This window comes from Cannabis sativa, chromosome 6, assembly GCF_029168945.1.
Source record: "Cannabis sativa cultivar Pink pepper isolate KNU-18-1 chromosome 6, ASM2916894v1, whole genome shotgun sequence".
NCBI lineage: Eukaryota > Viridiplantae > Streptophyta > Magnoliopsida > Rosales > Cannabaceae > Cannabis > Cannabis sativa.
In genome coordinates, this window is record NC_083606.1 from 55,056,401 (window position 1) to 55,073,852 (window position 17,452).

The window sequence follows — 17,452 nt, forward strand, 5'->3', positions numbered from 1 at the left end:
ATCATGGGGTTAAGGCTTGTTAGTATGTTCTAGAGGTTAGGGATGAATATTCAATATTACCTATTGAGTAGTATGAAATATTCATCCCTAACCTTTAGAACATGTTAATATCAAGTAACTACCTAGTTCCATCAAGTACATGCTCGATAGGTGTTCGATAGTGCTCGATGGTTATGTTAAGTTTTGTTAAAAATCCTTTGAACTCAATGATACTTGATAATGCTCGATAGGTAATATTGAATATTCATACCTAATCTCTAGAACATGTTCATATCGAGTACCCATCGAGCACTATCGAATTTTTATGAGTAGAAAGTATGAAAATGCAAAAAAAAAAAAAATAGTAAAACCCATATCCAAAATTTTTGTCTAGCTTGTGCAAGAGCTCATTCAAGTTGTTTTTTTGGTTCGTGGGTTTCGACCTAGGGATGAGTCTCACGATTTGGGAATAGATTTTTGAATGGTGGTTTCACCGTTGATTGGGGGTCTATGTTTAGGGTCTAGCTTCGTGTGAGGGTGTTTCAAAGGGGGTTTTGTCATGCGATCGTGGCTCTAAGGATTGATTTGGGGTGGCGACAATGGGTTCAGATAGGGTTGCTCGATCGATTTCCGTGAAAAAAATGAGAGGAGGGAATCAGAGAGTTTGAGAGAGAAAATGAGATAGATGGAAGGAGAGTGTTTCAAATGCAAGGGAACTTACGGGATCAAGGAAAAGATACGCATCAACTTGTTAGGGTGTCCAATTTGAGTTATTTTTTAATTTTGGTCCCATTATAAGCATTAAAAAAAAATCAAAATTTCCTATTATAATTATATGGACCTCACAAAATTTTAATGTGAAAAGAAAAGTGAAGAAAAAATAATTTACAATATATATTGTAACTAAAATATTTGATTACTTTTATTTTTAATTAAAAATAATTTATATAAGATTATTATATTGTAATTAGACATATATATATTTTTTTTTCTTTCATTCTCTCTTTTTAAATATGATAAAAAAAAACCATCTTTTTTCTACCACCTCAATTTTCTATCTCTTTTATTTTTTGAGGAGTGCTATTGTCAATTTCCTATCTTTCTATTTTTCTTTTCCTTATATCAAATATAGAGTTAAAGTTGGATTGATGTATATTTATTTTGTCACTGTTATTTTGTTGCTTTTTTAATACACATGTATTTTTGCTGGTCTTTATATTTGGATAGTGATTAATAAATGTAATTTTTTTTTTTTTTTTGGATATTTTGTAGTTTATTTAGAGTTGATCTAAGAATGATTTGCATGTTGCGATGAGGTTAATAATTTTCTTTTCTTTTTTTTTTTTTTTGTGTGTGTTTGTGTTTTTTTCGGTTGCTTGTTAGTTGTTCTTATATTGAGGTTTTTTTTTTTTTTCTTGCATTTAGTTGTTTGTAGTTTTTTTTCCCACTGAGACAATATTTTTTTTTTTTTTATAATTTTGCAACTTTAAAATAATATTTTTAAAAATTTGAATTTGTAAAAATATAGACAACGTTTTTAATAATTTGTATTTGTAAAAATATAAAAGTAACATAAATATAAGTATTTATGTAAAAACCCCTACATTCCAATATGACAAATTATCAAATATGTATCAAAATGTATAATTAAAGAAAAATGTAAAACAACTTGATTGAATGATTATGTTGAGCTGGTTATCTGAAATGTAAGATTTAAATATTATGCCAAATTTAACTCAAAAAAAAAAAAAAAATTAACAAATGCTATATTTACTATAATATTTGTTATAGCATTTGTTATTTTACTTCAATATATAATCACATTTTAAGATGCAAATTAAAAGAAAAGATAAAATATCATTAATGATCATCAATAATTAAATATTTTAAAAATAATTAATGACAACATTTTAATTAAAAATGTGTACTGAAATCTATCATCAATAAATAATGTCAAAACTTTAATTAAAAAATTGTATTTATTGTGCATCAAATTTTACATAATATTATATATTATACCAAATTTAACATGTACCAAATTGGAGACATGAAAACTAATTTTTTCATTTACTCTACCATTTTAGTACAACACTGGAAATATTACCTAATTAGGGGGTGCCCCAAAAACCACCATTCCACGGCTTTTCCAAGGAATGTCCCAATGGGAAGGGCACCACGATCGTGTAGCAGCACCCATAACTAAATAACTAAATGAGAGTGAGACAGTTAATTTAATAAATAATTGTCAATTATAAGTAGTGTAATTTGGTACAAATTCCGTTTATTCGTTCTCAAGAGTTGGCAATTGATAGCGTTATATGTTTTCTTTTTCAAAGATGATCAATTTGGAGCAAATCCAATCCGAAAGGGTGTTTTGCTCTGTCGCTACACTTCCAAATAGGGGAAACGTTTAAGAACAATGTGGTCAGAACAATTGGTATTTTTGCACTAAAAGAACTTAATATCATGAAATGGCCAGTTTTAGACCACCATTTCTAACTTACAAATAACAAACAAGGCGCAGAATGGTCGAGTTTCTTGAAATCAGCAGTGAAAAAGAAACTAATGATGATACTATGACGATTATTTCTTGACATATTGAATACAACATTTGAACATTAACAAATGTTAGTCACCAACCATACTTGGCATGTGTTTCAGCTTTTGTGAGGAGTCCTTTAGAACGCCGTTCGGATAGCTCCATTTCTTTCTGCTTCATATCAAAATATAATGAACCAATCTGATGCTTCCTCTTATGCAGTTTCGTTGGCTTCCCCTTGGTTGAAACCGGCTGAAAACATAAGAAACAAATTCTAGGTGAGATGCTTATTATGAGTTCAATCATATGCCAAAAAATCAGAGTGATCATCAATGATTAAGAAAGTTAAATAACCTAACGACAATAATCCTAGCAACAAGGATAACAAAACTAAATCCATCACATAATAAACCCACAAAAGATTACATGGACAAATTGGTCTCATGGAGATCTAATCTTAAGCATATCCCCTTCTTGTAGTTTAGTTTGATTCTCCAATTATGATTGCATATCACAGGAAAAACTGGGGTCATACTTATCTGTTGTAAATTATAATATCAACTGCTTTTCACTTATTTAATTGGATGGTGGCAAAGTAATTTAGTAGCTTTTTAGGTATGTGCTTTCACATACGCACAACTCCTAATTAACCATCTTTCACAACTAACTTTTTAACTAAGAGCTTTCTTTCTTCTAGTATCTGTGAGTCAGATGGACTACCAAATCAGCCTCCGATTTATTCATTCAACCATAGCTTAGAAAAGAAAAAAAAAGGTCTTCCAAGATTTCCCTATACGTCAAACTATCTAAGTATGACCCAATATCAATCTATTCTTGAAAGTTCTTCCATGTCTGATAGGTTTCCTATAATTGTAAGACAAAAATCAATAAATAGCTACTAGAGTTTTTCTTGAGCTCAGTGAGCACTGCTTGTTTCACCCTAACCCAACTGAAAGAAGCTTTGTTTCAATAATCTTGTTGGGGAAGTTCCAAAACCTAATCTTCTTAAAATCTTGCCAATTGCTTTCACCATAACCATTAGAATTCTCTCTAAATAATGAGATGAAAGTCAATGAAACTAGTAATACTGTGAAAGATGATGATTAAAACAATTGGTTGTATAACTTACAACCATGTGAGTGCCAGCCATAAATTAAATCCCAAAGTGTAAACATAAACTAAAATAACTCAGTGAATATCATTTTTGAATTTAGGCGAACAAAATCACATTTCAGTTCAAGAAAATGACAGTAAAAAAGTTAATGATGGTATCTCAAGTTTAAGTTCTGACTAGAGCTGAAGTTACTAAAGCTAATAGGGAATAATATTCATGTTATTCTTGCATTTGGAAAAGAAAATTGGAATCAAGAGTTTTAATCAAGTTCCAAAGTTTGCTGGAATGACCAGTACTACTAATCCATTGATTATTGTTTCAAAGTGGTTTAGTTTGTCGAAAAGTTTCTTTATTTATAGCTGAGTCTGAGTGTTAGACATAGCACAAAGTACACACTGCTGCCAAACAATCCAAAACAAAATATACAAAGATACACAACATATGATTCATAATTTAATGTTCAGTTTACAAGTAAATGGCACACAAGGAAAAAAATTTACGAGTATAGTACCTGGTAAGAAGGGCCAAAAGCTATTCCAGTTAACTTGACCTGGTCCTCCCTGGGTCGGTCCTTGATCAAATCATCTTGCTTCACCTCAATTATATCTGTAGGAATCTCATTCCTTCCTCTCTTTCCACTTCTAAAATTACTAAAACTCACGTCTGAAATCTCCGGTTCCGGTACCCCAACTGCAGCAGACGATTTATCAACCCAATTGTTTGGATATTGAGTATAATCACCATAGCTCTCATAACCATCATGTTGAACACCCGCGTTTTGATCAAAACCCGAATTGTAACTCTCATAGTAACCTGCATTCTGGTCAGCACCCTGCCCGTAATTTTCATAACCATATTGATGCGCATAATTCCCACTATTTTGATCAACACCCATTTGGTAATTCCCTAAATTATCATGATTCACATAACTTGTATCGATACACGATTCCTTTTCAGTTCTAGACACACCTGAATTCGAAGCCGAAGCAGAGACCTCCGTTTCAACAATGGCTCTGCGTCCCGAACCAGAAGATGGAAGGGCACCCAAGGTAACGGAGTTCTTAGCGGCCGGCATAGTCGACAGTAAGGACCTCCCCCAAGAGGTTTCGGATGAAGATTCGGGTTCTTTTCTTTGCCTTCGTTTCTTCGCAAGCTCTTCCTCGTTATCATCTTCTTCATCGATTCCGCTCAAGAAGGGATTGATTGGAGGCTTAAATTGGACAACCCTTTTGGCATTAGGCTGCGAAGAAGAAAGATTCGAGGTGGGTTTAGGTTGAGGAAGAGCGGAGAAGAGAGACGAGGTGTTTGAAACAGTGGCAGTGGATTTGGGAATGGTTCTCGAATCTCCAGATGAAGTAGAGGATTCGGGTTTGGGTTTGGGTTTAGGGAGGGAAGAGAAAAGTGATGAGGCGTTGGAAAAGGAGGATGGGTTTGGAGGTGACTGTGGTTGTGGTTGATCTTCTTCTTCATCATCTGAAGAAGCATAGTTGGCTAGTAGAGAGTCCATGGAATGGGAATATCTCTATCTCTGATGTGTTTCCTCTCTTATTATCATTATTATTATTATTATTATTAAACCAGAATGACCAATCCTAATTCATTAACCCTAATTCCAAAATCCAAATTGGACTCAAATCACCTCTCAAATAGTGTCTTAAGTTTTATTTAAATAATTATTTTAATTTGGTGTCTAATAAAAATATCTTTTCTTAGTGGATAGATCAAAACTTTCAGCATCTCTAGAATTTTCTTTTATTTTTAAACTTTTGGACTCTTCCATTAACGCTGTGCTAGGGTTTCTTCGAAAGTTTTCCATGATTCAGTCGTTGTCGTCATCACCGGCTCTCAGCGTTCTTGTCCGTCCGGGATTTGCAGCTCCTGGTGACAGTTCTTCTCTGTTAATGCCCAACCAAAGGATGCTGGTTCACGTCGTTAACAGTCTACCACATCAGATTGTCACTGCAGCCATCATTGGCTACTTTGCCATTACGAAGCTAAGCCTCCTTTGAGCACGTACGCATTACTTCCACCATTACTCTCTGTATTATGTCACTTCTGCCATTAATTTTCATTTTCAAATCCCTAATCTAACCACTTTCAATCCATATTGACTTTCCCCCTTTCTCTTCGGAACCCTCTTTCGAAAAATAGAAATTAATTACCATCACTCCTCTACACCTCCCTGGCTAATCATTACTACCCTAGGATTGATGGCGTGGGCTTGAAAGTAGGATCTCAGCTTTATAGAGGCAATTAGCAAGTAAAATGACAATTTTTCTATCATGGGATAGCTGGACTCCGCGCCCAACAACCTTTTGCTTATGTAATACATTGGCAGTCAGTTGGACCCTTCCCTCTTCTCGTAGTAAGGTGGCACTTACAGCATGACCAAACACTTCCAAGTAAAGGTATAACGACTCTCTTTCCACTGGTTTTGATAAAATTGGAGCCGTAGTCAAATTTTCCTTTAGTTTTTGGAAGGCTTCTTTGCATTCCCAGTCCATTCAAATTTTTTATTTCCGCGTAATATGTTGAAAAATGAGATGCACTTTTCGTAGACTTAGAAACGAATCTACTGAGGGTTGAAATCCTTCTGGTCAAACTCTATACATCTATGTGCTTCTTGGGAGAAGGCATGTCGACAAATCCTTTGGTCTTTCCAAATTAGCTTCAATTTCCCACAAGCTGGCTGTGAAACCCAAAAACTTCCCAGAGGAGACTCCAAATGTGTATTTCGCTGGGTTAAGTTTCATTACATACTTCCGAATAACTATGAAGTATTCCTTTAAGTTCTCACCATGTTCTATAGAAGTTTTGGATTTAACGAGCATATCATCTACGTATACCTCCATGTTTCTCCCAAGTTGATCTTTAAACATTTTATGGACCAATTGCTGATAGGTAGCTCCAACATTCTTCAATTCGAATGGCATAACCACGTAATATACACACCTTTATCCATTTAGAAGCATGTGTGTTCTTTGTCTGTGATATGCATCTTAATCTGATTATAGCCAAAGTAGGCATCCATAAAGCTTAGCAATTTGTATCCTGACGTGGCATCCACCATTTGATCGATTCGCGGAAGGGGGAAACAGTCTTTTGGGAATACTTTGTTGAGATCTTTGAATTCAATACACATCCTCCAGGTGTTGTTGGGCTTTGGAACTAAGACCAGATTGGCCAACCACACTAGGTATAGTGCTTTTCTCAAAAACTCAATGGAAGTTAACATCTCAAGTTCTGCTTTTACTGCTTTCACTCTTGTCGGGTCTAAAGGTCTTCTTTTTTGGCACACTGGGATGGCATTCTCATCAATGTTCCGGGCATGGTAACTAACATTTGGATTGATCCATTTCATGTCTGAGTGACTCCACTCCATGATATCTTTGATTCTTTTTTACCGTCGCCACAATTTTCTCTTTCAGCGTTGGATGTAAGTTTCTCCCCACTTTGATTGTTTTGGTTGGATGAGTACCACAAATGTTGACCTCTTCTACATCATCTAGCAGCTCTATCATTTTCTATATCCCAACTGCTATTTGAGTAAAGGTCTTCAGGCTTTCACCTGGCTACTGTTTGATGATGGTGAGGGATCTGACTTCCATATCATAGTCTGTTGCAACTATAAACTGTTTCTAGAAGGCAGATCGTAACTCTTTCTAGCTATGGATTGATCCATGAGCTATCCTCTTCCACTAGTCTTCCATGGACTTGGTTAGCGTTAATGAAAAAAAAAGGCACTTGGCATCATCACTCACTCTTGCCACTTTCATCATCTTGTTATATTTTTACAGGTGGGTGCTAGCATCCGTACGACCATCATATAACTCTATTTATGACATTTTGAAAGTTTTAGGTAATGTGGCTTTCGTGAACAGCCTGATACACGGTTTTGGGTATTCATCTTCTGAATCTGAGACGGCCCCACTTTGCTTCCAGATGAGCTTAGTCAAAGTAAAAATTTGTTCTTCAAACCTTTTCGTGTCACAATCTAGATGGTCGCGTCCGTGAGGCTGATCATTTAAGTGATTCCTTAGGTCATTTCCACGTGGCCTTTCCTTCTCTCCTTTAGCCTTTTCATACTTTGCGTCAAGGCGCCTTTGAAGGTCTATAGTGGACCATCTGTCTTTGATGAATTTTTCTTCTTTCACACCATCTTGATTAACAGAATCACTAGGTTAGTTTTTCCTTCCCTTAGGCTTAGGTACTTTCGCACCAGGCCCTTTTGGCGCAACTTTGCCTTTTGGAGCAAAAGCGTGTCCAAGCCCAGAGGCATCAGTTGCCTTATGCATTTGCGAGGGTTGGTTGACTAGATTCATGCCTTTTTGAGGAGGTAAGGGAGTTGTTTTGTTTTAAGGCTCACCCACTTTCTTCTTCCCCTTATCCTTTGCAGGAGCTGAGGTTTCGATGTTGGTAGGGTTCGCTCTATTGTCTCCATCAACTAGTTCCATTGAAATAACTTCTTCAAAATCTTCTTCTAGGTTTTCAAAGTTCGCATGGAGGCAGGCCATTATCTTTTCCATCTTTTGAAGAAATCTTCTTGATGGGTTAACTTCTATTGCGTCTCAAGCAGTTCATTGGATACTCGAACCAGATCTGGATCTTGCTTCATAATGATATCTGCCTTTATAGTAGTCATCTTTGATGTATCCTTCATCTTCTTCCTCCTCATCCTCGATGTCAGAGTCTTCATCTTCAACTTGCTTGTGACGTTGAGCTGGGTCATCCCCTCTGTTGTTAACTTCAAACGTATCCCTTCCCCTCGCATGGCTCGGACGGGCATGCTTCAGAGGGGAAGGGTTTACACCATCCATGACGACATCGACGTTTTCCTAAGGAGTTTTTCATATCACTAATTTTTTTGTAGCCACTATGGTTACAAAAATGTAGTGGCTCAGATCTTTCCTCAGCTGTCAAAGAAAGCACCAAAATTTTTACCGAGATTTTTGGAAACTAATTTAATGAAAGCTTTAGGAATTAAATAACTATTAAGTAAATGAGACAAATGATTTTACGTGGTTCACATGTTAATTATCCCAAGTCCACGAGTTAGTATATTGGCCTTGTAGGCGTTTAAATGTATTACAAGTGGTGTTTACAATGACACCCTAACTTTGCATTTTTTGGTTTCTCTTGAAGAAGATGAAAGCTTAGTGAGTATTTTAGCAGAGCTTCGACTATGTAATTTTTTGATTCCTCCTTTTTGAAGAAATAAAGAGACTTATATAGGCTAAAGTGCGAGTATGGGCATACCCATGACCCACCCTAGTGTTTCTTGTAAAAAGTCCATCCATTATTGAGGTAAAATACATAAAAATACTCACTATTGGGCTCCAAATAAGCTCTTTCTTGTGGGGCAAAGCGCCCGTACAATCGGGACCATTGTTGGTGCATGGCACGTTCGGGCAGAGGTTGCACCTGTAGACAAAATGCTCAGAGGGGCCATCAGACAAAAGGTGTATTCAGTGGAGGTGCGTGCACTACCATGATCTAACATAAGGGGACAAGATCTGATCATGTGTCAAAAAAGTATAACCGTGATAAGAGTCATTCGGCTTTCACTTAGTGATAGACTTTCTGTTTTCCTTGTGCAATTGGGATCCGTCTTAAACTCTTCGTATGGCTCCCATAAATCCCTCGAGAAGCTTAGTTGATTTGGTATCCTTCGACAGAAGAAGGGATGACAAGGCTTCCGAGTCTCGGACGGTGATTTACCTTGTGGTAAATTTCTACGCCTTTCCTATATTAGGGCCTTTCCTGGGTTAATATAGTCTTTCCGTGACTTTCTGCAATCAAGGAAACTTAATTGGATTGTCACTTTTCATATTTTACCACGTGTCCTTCATTTAGAAACACAGATAACAATATATTATTAAAAAATGTGTTCACTAAAATTTAATACAAAATTAATATATATACAAAAATAGAGAAGGCTGCAAAAAGCCTGGACGCGCACGGACGTAGGGAGCCCTGCCGAGAATCCTCGGCGTGTGCAGGGTGTCCTCGTGCAGACGTGCAGGGTGCACACGGGCGTGTGCAGTAGGTCCTGACCGAGCATTTCAGACAAATCTTGTCTGAATCTGCGCGCGCATGCTCCTTGTCCGAAGCACCTGGTGCACGTGTGCACCTAGCTTCGACAGCCATGGCATCCATTCTTCCAAAATTCATAACTTTCTCAATTTTTATCGGAATCGAGTTCCGTAAAAAGAAAATTGCTTAATTTTTCACAAGGAATCCAAATAAAATATTTTCAGAAACAGAAAAAATATTTTTCATGGAAAAAATTCTGTACAAAACATACATTCATCAAATAACACATAAACCCCATGAAGCCATCCAAATCAACACATATCATCGTTTTAATTCATATTTCATGAAAGCAAATCATTACCATGGCTCTGAAGCCAGTTGTTGGAAATATTTTACCAGAATCTAGATTTACTACCATGTATGTTTCATTAACATCCTAATATGAATTCTAAAACAATGAAATAAACACATAAGGGTTCAAGAAAACCTTACATTGGGTGCAGCGGAATATAATGACTCCTTCCGTTCAGATCTCTAGCCCTTGATTCCTTTCTGTAGCAGAACATAATCAAGATCTGAACCTGGATCTCTTTCTCTCCTTCTTTGATGCTGATTCTCCTTCTTGTTGATTGGATTCTTCACAATCTTCCACACTATGATTGAGATACCCCTTGATGTGTGTGGGCACTACTCTATCACTAGGGTATTACAAAATTGAAGAGAAGAAAAGAGAAGAAGAGTGGCGGCTTGGAGGCTCAGGTTTTCTCTGAAAAAGAATAAGATGCATATCTTACTTTCCTGAAGCCATCACTTTCTATTTATAGAAAGCCATCTAGGTTTAGGTTAGAATTATATGGCATTAAAATAATGAAAATATAAATGGTAAAATACTTGCATAGTGGCCGGCCATGATATGGATAATGGGCCTCACTTAGCAATTTTGCCATTTTGTCATTTTTAAATCCCATTTTCTCGAAAATGCTAATTTTCTAATTTAACCATTTAAATGCCAATTCTAATTATTTAATAACTAAAAATTAATTATTAAATAATATTGTCATTTAATATATTTATTAATTTAGACATATAAAGTCTCTTAATTAATAAATAAACCTAGAATCTCTATTCTTTACAATTTCACCCTTGTTTAGTGAAAATTCATAAATTAGACATAGTCTAACTTTAGAATTATAATTGATTAATTAAAATCAATTAACTGAGTCTTACAAGCAGTATGGTCTCAACTAGTATGGGGACCATGGGCCTATATAACCGAGCTTCCAATAAGTCGAACCGAATTTACCAAGTAAACTCCCTAACTTATTAATTCCTTATTGAATCCACACTTAGAACTTGGAATTGCACTCTCAGTCATATAGAACGCTCTATATGTTTCACGATATAGATACGCTATTAATTATCCATTGTTATAATCCTAATTTGATCAATGACCTCTAATAGATGATCTACATTGAATAGGAACTAAATTACCGTTACACCTTCAATGTATTTTATCCTTAAAACACTTAGCTCCGTATAAATGATATTTCAGCGAAGTGAAATGAGGTCTCAACCATTTATCTCTGTTTAGCCAAGCTCGAAGGATATCATCGTTTCACTTCTAAATTCCTATAGAAGTTATAGACTCCATATTTATGTTACCGCTCCCACTCAATTATACTATCATGTTCTCGAAATGTACGTATCACCCTGACCCAAAAGTAGGCTTAACTAACATATCAAAGAACATGTATAATACTCTTGAGATCGAACCTAACCATATCAGGATTAAGATCATTTGATCTAGGATCAACAAGTGATATTGAATTGAATAGATATTACGGTGAATTTTAATATATCTAATCAAAGTTCAATATCGGTCCCTTCCGATGTATACTCCATACATCTGATACTGGTAAACTTTTGCTGATGCCCTGGAAAGGACATAACACTTATCCAAGGTGTAAGAATACCTATCGCTGATTATCATGCCAGTTTAAATCCAGTGAACTGACAAATCAGGGAATAAACTTTCGAACATATAATTAAGATTATATTCCACTGTGCTGACAACACTATAATCATTAACAAATTCATATGTTCTGGACTTAAATAGAATTCATACAGTATATGCATATAATCATGAAGTAAATCATGTGAACCATGCAACATAAAAATATTATTTCTGATCTTTATTAATAAGTAAATCGGATTATATTGAAATGGGTTTTATTTAGGGCACAAAACCCAACATGGCTGCCTATGAACTTTTATATGGCTGAAATGTAGATCTCTCATTCATTGGGATGAAACTGGGGAGAAGAAATACTTAGGTCTGGAATAAGTACAACGGACTAATGAAGCAATTGAGAAGATTAAAGCCAGAATGCTTTCCTCTTAGAGTAGGCAAAAGAGTTATGCAGATCCAAAACGCAGAAATGTAGACTTTCAAGTAGGGGATCATGTGTTCCTACAAGTGTCTCCAATGAAGGGAATCAAGCATTTCAGGAAAAGAGGCAAGTTATGCTCTAAAGTTACAGGACCTTTCGAGATTCTCGAGAAGGTTGGACAAGTGGCATATCGATTAGCTTTGCCTCTAGCTCTCTCAGCAGTTCATAATGTATTTCATGTTTCTATGTTAAGAAAATACGTTTCAGACCCTTCTCATGTACTTAGTTATGAAAATCTTGAGCTGCAACCAGCATGTCATATGAAGAACAGCCAGTTCAGATCCTTGACAGGAAGGATAAGGTCCATCGGAACAAGACCATAACTTTGGTCAAAGTACTCTGGAGAAATAGCAAGGTTGAGGAAGCCACCTGGGAGTTAGAATCAGACATGAGAGCTCAATATCCAGAGTTGTTCAGGTTAGATTTCGAGGATGAAATCCTTTTAAGGGGGATAATTGTAAAGACCACTTAGCTTTAATTTGAAAATTAGCAGGTAATTAGGGTTTACTTACGAAAATTATTTATTAGCTTTGAATTATTAATTTATGATGATTTATTTGAAATCAGAATGTATTTTATATGTCATATATGAAATTTCATAATTTTGCATGTTTTGTGCCCGACAACATTGAAACGCGGTCTTTGCCTATTAGAATCACATCCTAGTATTTTTAGTATAGCGGGAAAGTATAGTTAGACATTAGGAATGTCGGGAATAGTCGAGATTTTAGAGTTGAATAAAATACCCCTAAGTGACCTTTAATGGCTTATAGTGTGTGAAGGGCAAAATGGTCTTTTTGCCTATTAGAATTTTTTGATATGGATTTTAATTAAGTTTTAAATCAGATTTTTAAATAAATGTTAAGTTGATATTTATTAAATAAAACCTATTTTATTCTTCATTTTTACAAAAATAGAAAATTGGACATAAACACTTATCTCTCTCTCCTTCGAACCCCCTTAGACCAACTAGGGTTCTTGATTTTCTTCTTCAATTTAGTGATTTCCAGCAGCTCTAAGTGTTTCCCAAGGCAAGGTAAAGTCTCTAGCAACCTCCTCTTAAGTTTCTTGATTTTTGTGAAAGTGAAATTTCGCATGATTTGAGATTTTAGTTCCTGTTCTTGCTGAGGTTATTTGTTATTATTTTCAAAGGTTTAATTATGTGAGATTATGTTGATTTGAGCTAGTTGTAATGGCTGTTAGTAGATTTAAACAAGTTTTGAGTTTTACAACTCAAACTTGGAGCTTTAATGGTGTTTTTCAATTCTGAGCTTGGGTAGTTGTTTTATTGCTTGGAAAATGTTTATTGGGGTATAATATGCAGGTCTGGAAGGTTTGGTAAAGTTTGGAATCGATTTTGTTAGGGTTTGAAATTGTTTGGGTGTTCTGGGTAAAACCGGCTAACTGGTTTTACAGGTACCTGTAAAACTGGGTAACCAGTTTTTGCAGCTAGGATTCCTGACAAATTCAGGTTGTCGATTCGTTCTAGTTTCAGAGCCTCGATTGGTTAATTGCCTGCTAGTTTAGGGTAGTACCATGTTAAGTTGCAGTAGGTAAGGTTTTTAGCATTAAAAGCTAATTCCCGGATGTGATTTAGCGTGTCACTTATCCATGTTGTTATCGTTGTGATTTAGGAGCATGTAATTCGCCGAGCAGTTGTTCCACTCAGGTTGACCGGCACACTTGAAATCGGAATTGAGGTAAGATTAGTATAATGTCATGCATATGTTATTACATGTTTAGCGTACATGTTGTTTATGCCTGTTAGATTACATTGATAGCAGTAATAGTATACATAGAGTTGTACTAATTACTGATAAATGTGTGTTGGCTGAAATACTGATCGATGCTGTCACATCAATATGGCTAGAGTATGGCTAACATATTGAGTATAGGCTGACATTATGGTCGATAGTATTGTCGTATGAACGTTCTAGACTTAGTACCGTGTGGAACACGGTGATAGGGTTATGATCGGGTGTATGGGCGCCAGGTTATAACTCGGGATATTAGTATGTTTATGTCATGCTTTTCTTACTGAGTTTGTCGACTCACAGTGCTATTTTCATGTGTAGGTAAGGGCAAGGCTAAAGCTGAGGAGCCGTGAGAGCGAGCAGGTGAAGATTGTCCATGTCGGGGCGGTTAGGCTTAGAGAGTATGATCTTTGGGAAATCAAGGCTTTTTGCTGTATAGTCGCTTGGCGACAAAACTTTTGTATGTGAACAACAAACTTTTTAAATGTACTTTGTACACGGGATCCCGAGATTTTTTATATTTCATACTTTAAGTTTCTAATTAGATAAGCAAATTTTAATTAATCACATTTTTCGTTAATCTCGTTGATTAGCAACGAGCTGCACAGTACGTTTAAAATCACGCTAACATGCCTAAATTAGTTAGGGTGTTACATGTAAACTTTATTTCTTTTCTTGTTAACTTTGTCAAAGGCATAACAATCCGAGAGAAATTCTCCACAAAGCGACGATAGTAGCCTGCCAACCCAAGAAAACTTCGAACTTCAGTGACATTCTTTGGTCTTTCCCACTACAGAATAGAGTCTATCTTTGCAGGATCAACGGTGATACCATCTTGAGAAATTACATGGCCCAAGAATTTGACTTCAGTCATCTAAAATTTGCACTTCTCTTTCTTAGCGTATAATTGATGATCTCTCAATGTCTGTAATACTATTGTCAAGTGTTCAGCATGATCCTCACGTCTCTTAGAATTGACCAAGATATCATCAATGAATACCACCACAAACTTATCCAAGAAAGGTCTAAAGACTCTATTCATAAGATCCATAAATGCAGCAAGTGCATTCGTTAACCAGAATGGCATTACCAAAAACTCAAAGTGTCCATACCGTGTCCTGAAAGCATTCTTAGGGATATCTTCTTCCCTAATCCTCAATTGATGGTAGCCTGACCGCAAATCAATCTTTGAAAAGAACTTTGAACCACCCAGTTGATCAAATAGTTTATCAATCCTCGGCAGAGGATATTTGTTTTTAATTGTCATCTGATTCAGCTTTCTATAGTCGACACAAAGTCGTAAAGTCCCATCAGCTTTCGTGGTAAACAAGACTGGAGCTCCCCATGGAGAAGTACAATGTCTGATGTAACCTTTATCCATTAACTCCCCTAATTGTTTTTTCAATTGAGCCAACTCTGCAGGTGCCATGCGATAAGGCGCAATAGAAACTGGTTGAGCTTCAGGAATCAAATCAATGCAAAACTCGATCTCCCTATCAGGTGGTAACCCTGGTAAATCCTTTGGAAACACATCCAAAAAACCACTAACCATTGATATCCAAGGGAACTGGTCTAAATTCCTAGACTCATCATCGATCGCAAACAGATTCTCATAACACTCAAAGTTTCTCTTTCCACCTAAACATGCCCTTAAGATAGGATTTTGTCTCACTACACTCATGTTGGCTCGATAAACAATGAAATCATCACCAGGGGTTAAAAGAGTAACTCTTTTACGTGAACAATCCACAATAGCTTGGTATTTAGACAACCAATCCATACTAAGAATTACATCAAATTGCCCCATAGGCAACACTAATAAGGTTCTAGATAACTTGTGTCCCTCGAACATAATACAAACTAACCTACATATGGTGGATACCTCACCGTGTCCCCCCATAGGTACACTCAAATGCAATGCAGGACTAAAAGTTTCCCAACTCAAGTCCAACATACTAGCAAACATCAAAGATATAAAGGAATGTGATGCACCAGTATCAAATAACACATGAGCTCAAGAGTGTGAGATAAGAACCATACCATCAACAACTCCCTGGTGAGCACCGCCCTGTACATCATCAACCCCAAGACCGTGGGCTTGAGCGGATGACTTTGCTTTTGCCTTTCCCTTTCCCTGACTAGGATGGCTTGTACTTGCACCAGACCCTCCACCTTGATTGTACCCTCTTTGACTCCCACAAGGAGCAGGAGTTTGGAAACCTTGTGAGTACCCCATGTTGAACCTTGAACCTTGTGGCTTAAAATGATGTTGATATTGAGACTGCTGGCCCGATTGGGGTGTGAAACCATAGGATGAAGACTGAGACTGGTTTGTCCTCGGCTGTCCATGAAAAGGAGTAGACTCTACATAGCTCCGTATGGGTCCTCCGTGAGATGCTTGAAATCTTTGTTGTCGTTGTGGGCAATATTTCTTCTTATGACCTTGTTGACCACAACTGAAACATCCGTATGGTCCACTACGAGTCTTTCCAGATGAACCACTACTAGTGCTACCCCCACTAAATTGTTGTCCTTGGGACCCCTGTGCTTGATTCTTCTTCGTCATCTTTTGGTCATTTCCTCTTCCTCTACTTGTGTTCTTCTTCTCATTCCCTTCTACATGAGCGTCAGTTCGCAAGGCTGCTGTCACACACTCAGTCAAGTTGTTAAAGGTCAAAGGGGCTATTGGACCACGTATCGCAGGCCTCAAATGATGCATGAACTGTTCAATCACCAAGGGGTATTCAACAACACCAGGATATGCATAGGAGGATAGCTCTACAAACTTCATGTAAAATTCATTCACAATCATATCCCCTTGTCTTAGACCATCAAATACTCCAATCAGAGCCCTCTTGTGAGATGGACTAAAATATTGTTCCCTGAAAAGTTCCTTAAATTTTCACCAAGTCATCCCATCAGTTTCCATTGTCCTGGACAAGGTCTCCCACTAATTTGCTGCACCACCCTCTAACTTGGACACAGCAAAAGTAACTTGATATTCCTCAAGTGTTCCTATTGTGTTGAAATTTTTATTTATCTGCCTCAACCACCTTTCAGCTACCATTGGATCTTGTCCACCCTCAAACTTATGCACTTGGATCCGATAAAAGACTTGAAAATGATGGCTCTGTCGAGCGGCAGGATCCATCTGTTCAGCGGGAACTGCTCTTAAGGCTTCGAGAAGGGCGTTCATTGGGAATTCAATTTGTGGAGGTTGGACATTAGCTTGAGGGGCTTCTTTTCCATATGTTCTCCTTGTCTTCCTTCCTTTTGGAGGCATTTTCTTAGGTCTGAGAACCAAAAGCTAATCAGTTAGTGAGGATTGGATGCTAATAATATAAATATGTCTTATACATATAAATACCAAGATACTTATTACTATTATTATTTAAAATAAATCTAAATTATTTGGTGACACACTCCGAGGTAATTAAACTCGGTGCTCTGATACCATTTTTCTATCACGACCCGAGCCCTAGGCTGTGGCAGATATGTAATATCCATAACTTGGGTGGTCAAAGGTCACACTTTGACCCTTGTAGGAAGATAAAGCTTATAAATGATCATTTTATTTATATTA

General features: G+C 36.7%; 1 protein-coding gene across 1 annotated transcript; it reads right to left on the bottom strand.

Annotated features, from left to right (window-relative positions):
• Positions 1-2,401: 2,401 nt before the first annotated feature.
• Positions 2,402-5,322, bottom strand: LOC115725368 (uncharacterized). The gene is made up of 2 exons (XM_030654862.2): positions 4,144-5,322; positions 2,402-2,770 (listed from the first exon to the last, which is right to left on the bottom strand). Exons 1-2 carry the CDS (start codon positions 5,137-5,139, stop codon positions 2,612-2,614), a joined length of 1,155 nt encoding a protein of 384 aa, XP_030510722.1. The 5' UTR covers positions 5,140-5,322; the 3' UTR covers positions 2,402-2,611.
• Positions 5,323-17,452: the final 12,130 nt, after the last annotated feature.